This window comes from Prunus persica, chromosome G4 (genome assembly GCF_000346465.2).
Source record: "Prunus persica cultivar Lovell chromosome G4, Prunus_persica_NCBIv2, whole genome shotgun sequence".
Lineage (NCBI taxonomy): Eukaryota > Viridiplantae > Streptophyta > Magnoliopsida > Rosales > Rosaceae > Prunus > Prunus persica.
Genome location: NC_034012.1, coordinates 4,527,122 through 4,536,516, shown reverse-complemented (window position 1 = coordinate 4,536,516; position 9,395 = coordinate 4,527,122). Strand labels below are relative to the sequence as shown.

The window sequence follows — 9,395 nt, the reverse complement described above, 5'->3', positions numbered from 1 at the left end:
AAAAAGCAGCCGTAGATTCGTACCTCTGTTTCGGAAATCTAAAGACGCCCTGAGAAGAAGAAACAGAAAGAAAAGAAGCAGAAGCAAAGGCCGTGTCAACAGAGAATCAGGGATACACAAATTTCGGTCATAATTCTCGCCAATCTCGATCACCATATAGATTTGCAACCGCTGGTCCGGCAAGGGCTGGCTTCGTTGATGCAATCACGGCTCTAATCAAAGCAATTACTCGTAGCATTAAGATTTCAAGGGGCAGAGAATGCATGAGAGCTTTTTCTAAGTCGTTGTTTGCATGCCCTTCGTTTCACGGCGGTCGCGGTGCCCTACCCTCGGCCGGTGGGCATCCCTCCGATCTTACCTTCCTCGCCGGCGGTGGCTGCTGCTAGAAACGACGACCGTCCAACTTTTCCATTCTGGATTTTTTGCCATTTTGCAAAATACTTCGTTTTTTATTAAGCAGTAAACATGGTTACAGTGGAGCAGCTTCAAGACGACAGCTTTTTGTCTCAGTGCCCTCCTCCACTGTCGTTGCAAGGTTTGTGCTTTGATGGGTTTTAGCATTTTTTATTGATTGTTATTGGGTAGTGTCTGATTTTTCTTCTTGTTATGATTACAATGCCCGTATTGCTTTTCTTGGTTGGTTTATAGTATCAGAAGGACTTCAAATTTTGTTACTTTTATCTTAATAAAGGAATTTTCTCAGGTATAAGAATCCCTTTATACCGCTTTGGTAGCAATTCTGTATTGGATAAAGGTTCTGTTGGAGGCATTTCATGCTTAATTGAAGAAGAACAGAGTGTGCTAGATTCTATTCTTCTAGCGCAGGTATGGAACATGACAAATTGCAACCCTGCTACTTGTAGATTTATGTCATTTAGACATTGACTTACATGCTTCTTCCTACCTTGTAGTGGGAAGATCGAATGTGGAAAGGTCTATTCAGATATGATGTGACAACCTCTGAAATTAAGGTCTTTGTTATTAACAGCCTGATGTTTCTTTTAACTTGATGATTAAGTTAAGGCACTTATAGTTGGAGATACTTTACGGTTTATGCAGGTCATTGGTGGCAGGAGAAAGTTTATTGCTCAGTTTAATGAAGGATGGAGTAGGGATTGTATGCCAAAGCTGGGAAAGAACAAAATCCCCCACCAAAAAGATGTGTTTGAGTTTAGTTGGATGGAACGCCAGGAGGAGTTACTCTTTTGTGTTGCAAGTGGTGAAAAGTTAAACCCTGAGCTCGTTCTTTCAGCTGCCGTGCCTGATTGTGGCTTATTGATTACTATCAACGTAAGACATTGCTTATCTTTTTTCAAATTTTTAGTGCCATGAATTGGTATAAATTGATAACTAGCGGTTGTTAAGTACCCCAACCAAATTATCATAACCATGCGAAGTGGAGATGTTTAATTGTTTTTCTGAATTCTTTTTTTTTTTTTTTAATGTAGACATTTCTTTAGAGGCTTTTTAGGACTTTGGTTTTCTAGATATGCCAACAGCATTTTACCTTGGTAAGAACTAATTGATGCTTTGCTTTCTTTTCAGTCATCCCCTGTGGAATATGGCCATGTCTTCCTGGTACCACATAGCTCTTACATTCTTCACCAGTTCCTAGATGCAAGATCCTTGGAACTAGTTCTGCATGTTGCTGTTGAAGTAAATAATTCCTCTTTTCGCCAATTCTATGACTATTCACCTAGTGCTTCTCATATATATTTCCAGGTATAGAATTTCTTATACAAAGTATTATTTTATATCTTATGACATATTCGGTATGGTAAACTGATGTTTCAGTTGCCTGTGCTCACGATTTATGGCAACATCAAGAAATTACTTGTAAAGTCACTTTTGTTAAAAACTTTTCTGTTCAAAGATAGAGAAGTTTGGTTTACCGCATTTCATCTTTTATAGCAGATAGAATTAGAGCATCCAACCAACAATGGGTGGAGAGGCCCAGGACATGTTTATACTCTCAATCTCAACTCAACAACAAACTGAGTGTGTATATTGCATATCAAATTTTTTTTTCTTACAAATAAATTTAAAATACATTTTGTGTGCAGGCCTGCTACCTTCAAATCCCTTTACCTGTTGAATTCATGCCTTTGGATACTTTTTTTGGCGATGGGCAAGAGGGGATGCGTATCTCTTCTGTTACAGATTACCCCATTAAGACTCTAGTTTTTGAGAGCAACCATTTGAATATGATGATGGAGGTTCTTGCTGAGATATGTTCGTGTTTACAGGAAAAGCTCATTCCATATAATCTGCTGATATCTGATCGTGGCAAAAGAATATTTTTATTTTTTCAGGTAAATGGTTATGGTTTTATTTTTAACTGAAAACATCAAAAATGCTATTTATTGTCTGGGTTCAGTCCTGTAACTTTATTGTAACAGTGGTAAAACATGTACCATGTAGCTTTGCATGTTTATGTGTGGAGATGCTTTTACGTTTATAAGCATGGTTAATTGATTATCTTTTTTTATTATAAAAAAAATGTTCAGAACTCTAATCGTACATCCTAAGTTTGATGGCTTGTCTGCTGGTTACACATTTGATGTGCATGCTTATCAGGAATTTATTTTGTTTGTGCAGCTACAGACATCAAAAAACTTTTGTACCCTTTCAGCTTGGGAATGTGGGGGGTACTTCGTGGTTAAGTCAAGGTCTGAATTTGATCAAGCTACTGAGCAGGCTCTGCTAAAACAGCTAACTACCGTCTCCCTTGATGATGAAGGTTTCCAAGGGGTGAAGCGGCTCTGTTGCACCATTGCCGGCAAGTTCACTTCTTGAATTTAAGAGCTGTGCTGTGATGAGATTGGGAAGTTTCAAGTTGTCTTTTGGAAATAGACGCTCAGCAAGTATAGATCATCTTTTCCTTTTTTTGAAACAGAAATTTTCGCTATGTGATGATATAATAATTGCAATGACTGATCTTTCCACATAATAACAAGACAACTTTCAAACTTGCCCCAAAAGCTCAGAAAGCAGCTACATGGTCTGTGTTTGAGAAATCTCAAATGTATGACCAAGGCAATTGAACGTAGCAGGCTATATTACAATGAATGGTTTGAAACCTACAAATGTAACTACAATAATAGCAAACTTCAAGTTCATATAGAAGTGAATAAAACAATATATGAAAGAATTTATAATGCAATATAATAATGAATATAATTTCACTTCCTCAATGGCCATGCATCTCAGCTCCATCTTCTGTAGATTCATTTGATCCTCTTGTAGTAGACTTTCTGCTGCAACCAGTCTCTTCATCTAAACTCGGAGGTCCTTCTCCCTCTTCTGCTTCTCCCTCAACTAAAGCCCCAAAAGCCTGACTACTTGTAAAAGAATTGTCTCCAGCATTGGTACGCATCCAAGCTTCATGGAGCTGCAAGACATACTCCAAGTGCCACAAAACTTGCCCCAATGTTGGCCGGCTTTTCCCTTCATCGGCAAGACATTTTTCTGCTATCTCCCCAAACTTCTTCAATGACTCCGGACAATAGCTTCCTTCAAGACGAGGGTCAAGGATGGTTTCAAGTGCCCTCTGTTGTTGCCATTTCATTGCCCATTCTGCAAGGTTGATCTGATCTTTTGGCAAGGTTGGGTTTATAACAGCCCGAGCACAAACAACTTCAAACAGCACTACCCCAAAAGAGTAGACATCGGATTTCTCTGTCAACTGCTGTCGTCGAAAATATTCGGGGTCAAGATATCCAAAGCTTCCTTTAACTGCAGTGCTGACATGGGTATGGTCCAAAGCAGGACCAGTTTTAGACAACCCAAAGTCAGACATTTTTGCTACAAAGTTTTCATCTAGCAGTATGTTGGTTGTCTTAACATCCCTGTGGATGATCCCCCTCTCTGCTCCAGTGTGAAGGTAATGGAGTCCTCGCGCTGCCCCAATGCATGCTTCTACTCGTAGCTTCCAAGTCAGCGGTGGGAGATCACTCCCAAAAAGATGGCTTCTAAGAGTCCCATTTGCCATGTACTCGTAAACCAAAATCATCTCATTTTGTTCTTCACAGAATCCAATCAAAGAGACCAAATGCCTATGCCTGAGCTTTGAAAGCGTCTCAATCTCTGTCTCAAACTCAGCCAGGCCTTGCTGAGATTGGGGGTTGGCTCGCTTGATTGCTACGAGAGTGCCATCATCAATCTCCCCTTTGTATACCTTACCAAAGCCTCCTAGTCCAATCACTAAACTTTCATCAAAATTATTGGTTGCTGCACGAATCTCTGCTAACATGAACCGCTTGCCAACTCTAATAGAGGCCACAGAACCATATGGATTCTGACTTCCGGCTGCTCCCTTGGCATTGGCAATGCTGTTTACAATGGAGCCATTAAGGAACAATGGCCTCCACCCAGCAGGATTGTTTTTGGTTTCACTTGATTTTTGTCTCCATCTATTGCAGAAACAGAAAAGGAGAGTAGCAAGAATGGCAACAGAAGCTATACCTGCTCCAACTCCCACCCAAAGAAGTTGAGTTTTTGAACTCCGTCTTCGAGGTGAAGATACACCTCTACCATACTTCTCCACATAAGCAAGATTCCCATTTCTACTGAGCTTGAAAATCTCCAAGCCGCTCAAGAGAGCATCAGTTCCGGCAGCCCCAGCTGCAGTGTCAGGACCCAATTGAATCCATAGTGTGTCCACTTTCGGAGACACCACATCAAAAAAATCCTGATGATACCCTTTATTCTTCCCCCCTGCCCGGACAAAAACATTGAAATTATCTGCTGCAGTCCTATTGTTAATGTAGATTCTGAAAATCCTCTGGTTTTCCATGTCATAAACTAGCTCACAGAAATGCAGTCGAATTAAATAATCAAAATCAGGATCCACTCCAAATTTCCACGACATGTTGAACTTTTTCTCCAAGACTTCAGTGTTGGACATAGTTCTTGCACTTTCATACACAAGAAGAGGAGCTACCGAGGAATCATTCACAGACGAATACGTAATATTGGAACTGTTTTTTATTTCGAACCCGGCATTTGCTGTGATCATGTAGCTAGAATCCACTTCCCATGTTCTCCAAAGATCTGAATCCTGACTGGGATTAATTTCAGAACCCCCAACGTTCAACCTATACATAGTTTCAATCCCTTGCCAAATTATGTTTTGATTTGCACCATTTCCACCCACTTTACTAACTGGTCCTGCAAAGAGTGTATCTACTACCGGAACAATTTCGATTGCATTTATACATCCAAATGATCCCTTAGCTGGGATGAACTCAATGACAAGTAAATCCAAGTTGATGGCCAAAATGTACTCCTTAATCAATGAAGAAGATGAATTGCTTCCTAAACTCTGCAAGTATGCATTCTTGTCTGATATCTCACCATGAACACTGAATTCTGACAACAGTTTTAGACCATTTGCCACAACTCCAAATGAAGACTCATTTACATTGTAATTATCAAAGGAGAAGGGAGAGAAATGGAGCCTGACAAAATAGTTCCCCTTAATACCTTGAAATGTGTAGTTGAAGCCATTGGTGAACACTCTGGCTGTTTTGTAGAGTGGCCCGTAAGTTGAATCATCACTTGAGGTAGAAGTGGATGCAGCAATGCCTGAGGAACTCAGAGTGAGGTTATTGTTAGTGGCTAAGTCACCAACCCATTTCCTCCCACTCAGAGTGATACTGGAATTTGTGCCACAGTTTATCAGAAAGGATCTTGATTGAGCTTCTCCAGTCCTTGGAAATGCAAAGACTATCACCAGAAAAAGCAGCCCAAATATATCCCTGCCGAGGAGACCCATCACCAATCTCAAAAAGAGTTATCTTTTAGTGCTTATTCAGGAACCAAGGAAAGGTCCCAATGGAAAAACAATAACAACCAAATATCCACTTGAGCACAATCTATACTAAAAGCATGAAAAACCCAACTCATAAAAAAATGCAAAAACAAAAAGGAAGACTCATATAGTAACTCAGGTTTGTAGGTTTCTCAATAACTTGAAGAACTTGCCCTCACGCTCTAGCAGAAACATCAAGTTATCTTCATCACTCATCTAATTGCATTTGAGTTTCCTTGTTTTGCACCATTGCTGCTATGAAGAAAGACTGGTTTTTTGAAAAAACCACCTGCCTCTCTCTCTTGCACTAATCTCTCACAAATCAACAACAAAAGATATTCAAGATATGGGGCAAACGTGGGCAACGAAAGGAGGCAAAGATGACAAATTTCATCACCAGTGAGACTCAAAATCAAGAAAAACAGGGGGGGCGAAATAACTTGGACTGTGCTTCTGCAATGGGATTCTCTCTGAATAAGAAAAACAAGAAAAAGGAAAGGGAACATAACATGGGTTGTTGTTGGAAACAGATTGGAAAAGTTCATTTCATCTTGCTTTGGCTAGTATCTTCCCACAAGAGCCAAGAACCTGACAAGTGACAGCATTAATTTCTGTACTTTATTATAACTCTATTGTAACTTCTGTAACAGGTGGAGTTTCTTTATGCAATTTCATTTCTTTTTTTGGTCAAGTTATTTATTTTCTTCAAAACCTTTATTTTTATATTTATCTATATTGTGTGAGAATTGCAGCGGTTGGCTGAAGAAGATGGGGTTCCATTATTTATGAGGTGGGTCACATGCTCATGTCTGGGAGGAGATGATAAACAGTCTAATAATTATATTGTATTTGTCCAATTATTCTCTTTGACATATTCCAATATTACCCCTTGATTTTCCAATTATTTTGTACTATCCGTACTTAAGAGTACCCCTTAGAGAGTCCTTGGAACCCTGTGAATTTTGGTCAGGAAAATTAATCTTCTTCTTGCCATTTATTCAGCCATGTTTCTCTGTTCCTCTGTCTCTGGCTTTTCTTCTTGGTTCCATGTACCTTCCATGTTACATTTGTTGTGTTAATCTGCACAGGCCCTGGCTTTGTCTAAATTTCATTTTTTAAAGGGGGCAGCCGGACAAGTTCTTAGAATTATATATAAAAACGATGAGACCATCTCAACCTGTCTTCTTTACTGAAATTGTTTAACCCAAAAAATAACATCTTTTGTCTTCAGTTATCGATAAGAAAACGGACTTATAAACATACTCTTACTGTAATTTTATACCACAATTCTATATTATTTTACGTGTCATATAACGAATCTTACAAAGTAAGTAATTCGCTGTTCATTTAAATGAAGTTTGAAATTTGGATTGATTTATGATTTCTTGTTTTAAAGATTCAATCAAATCATACTTTACAAACGCATGCAAAAGGAAACATAGCATCTAATAATTTGATTCACAGCTCATCAACTGATAAACAAAGCTGCCAAAAACAGTGGGAAATATAGATCATATGACCTTTGAAAGGGCAAAGACTTTTAGGTGTAAGTTGGCATCCAAACTTAGCAGTCTTTGAAAATCTGTTCCCTTGATGGATACATTATTAGATAGGATTTTACTTGTTTTGTTTTTGAACACCCTTTCAAAAACTTATTTTATTTTATTTTTTCTGCAGAAAAATATGGAAAATAATTCGCAATAATGCTTAGAAAGCACACCAGAATGTTAATGCAACCCCCACCGACTTGATGATTCCACTACACCTCAATGCTTGTGATGATCACTAGCTTAATTTGCTGAAATTTTCTTTGTCATTGAAATCATTCAATCAATCATTGTCTGGAGTGCAGAGTCTTACTAAATACAAGAAAACAAATTTGGTTATAATAATCTAATCCAATCCAAGCTTCAGAAGAAGAAGAGACCCACAAAAAAATGTATAATTTAGATTTGATACACCAACAACCTTTGAATATTTTATCATAATTTAAATGGTGGTGGGTGATTTCATGGATCTTTTTTGTCTTTCAATTGGTGAAATTGATGATGTAGTATTATTGCAGAGGTGGTTGACAAATCTTAGTCATGGATTATAGTTTTGATTTCTTGTTGATTTTGGTCCAAATTCATAATTTCTTGATCTTTCCAATTTTTTTTTTTTGGTATATGGAAATTATTGAGTAGCCAAAAAAGAGATACAAAAGGCCAAATGCCAAAAATAAAATAAAAATACAAAGCCTTAACAACAAAACCAACCCATCCCTTAATAAGGGGCAGACCAACTAGCTAACAAACAATAAATTAATAGCACATCAAAATAACCAATAATGCAGAAGAAAAATAATTAATAATACTCGAATGCTCTCGAATTCGTAATGGGCTTGTAGCTCAAGTGTTTAAGAACATTCAGCCATGCACCTGAGGTTTTAAGTTCGATTTCTTCTAATCCGATATCGAAAATTTCTGCTACTACAGAAGCCCATGTTACACCAAAAGCCCAATGATCCCAAAACTGTTACAACAAAAATTTCTTTCTTTAATGGATCAATCAGATGCTGTGCAACAAAGCCCAAGTTAACATTTCAAGCCCACTTCTCATGCAGAAGACACAAACTCAAGCTCTTCACATGCAAATACAAAAGCCCAGGGAAAAAAGCGCTTCTGCCAACTGCCAAATTCCAAGCATCAATCAACACTCAATTGCCAGTCAAAAGCGATTTGTAAATTAACTTTTGGTGCTGATGGAATCCATGGCATGCCACTTCTTTTACATTCTGCTGGTGTGCATCAGGAATACTATGTTCTAGGCATCATCATGATTATGGGTCCATTGAAACCCCCAAATTATTTTTTTTTATTATCATGGGTCCTCTGGCCGGAAAGCTAAAAACAGGAGTAGTTGAGGATGCCTACTACAGCAGACTATAATTTAAGATGACCAATTTTCAAGCAATAGGGCTATTTCTTGAATCACATATAATGATATAACAAGCAGGCCTATGTTCAAAATCTAGGTGCTATCGGCTATGCCAGCCAGTTGGTCATGGGAGTGAATATGCCTCATTTATATTCAAGTTCGAATTCTTATTTTCGTAAAATATATTAATATAAAGTAATTTAAACTATCGCTTGTGCTTAGAAAAATGAAAATACTTAAAGCAATCAATGGGCAAAGTTTTTCTATATATCTATAAAGTAAAAGTAAAACCGCGTAATGTTTAAATTTTCGAGTAACCAAAACTTGGCCTCCTTTAAGAAAAAGTTTCAAGCCACACTCATTAATTTAAGAGAACAATTGGGTAAAACAGTAGCCAATAGCACCTGGTAAACATCAATTAAATTAAACTATCAAGTTAATTCTCATCGGTGGGCCATGCATTTCAAACTCGTTGCATGGTAAAAATCAATTAACATGAGCAAAGACAATAAATTAAAGAAATAAAGCTAAAGTAACAAAGTACGACATAAACAAACATTTTAACGAAAAAAATTGATGATGACTAACATGATTGCTTACTTTGATTTGCTTGTATGGACAAACTACTTTTAAAGATGCCTGAATTAAATCTTGGTCTTACCAA

At 37.8% G+C, this 9,395-nt stretch overlaps 2 protein-coding genes across 2 annotated transcripts; one reads left to right on the top strand and one right to left on the bottom strand.

The window, feature by feature from the left end:
• LOC18781345 (GDP-L-galactose phosphorylase 1) lies at window positions 1-2,975 on the top strand. Its single transcript, XM_007211806.2, has 7 exons — window positions 1-535; window positions 704-825; window positions 912-971; window positions 1,060-1,290; window positions 1,546-1,722; window positions 2,064-2,312; window positions 2,599-2,975. The coding sequence occupies exons 1-7, from the start codon at window positions 466-468 to the stop codon at window positions 2,794-2,796; spliced, it is 1,107 nt and encodes a 368-aa protein (XP_007211868.2). The 5' UTR covers window positions 1-465; the 3' UTR covers window positions 2,797-2,975.
• Window positions 3,010-6,456, bottom strand: LOC18780402 (probable receptor-like protein kinase At1g30570). Its single transcript, XM_007214554.2, has one exon. It carries the CDS (start codon window positions 5,774-5,776, stop codon window positions 3,191-3,193), a length of 2,586 nt encoding a protein of 861 aa, XP_007214616.1. The 5' UTR covers window positions 5,777-6,456; the 3' UTR covers window positions 3,010-3,190.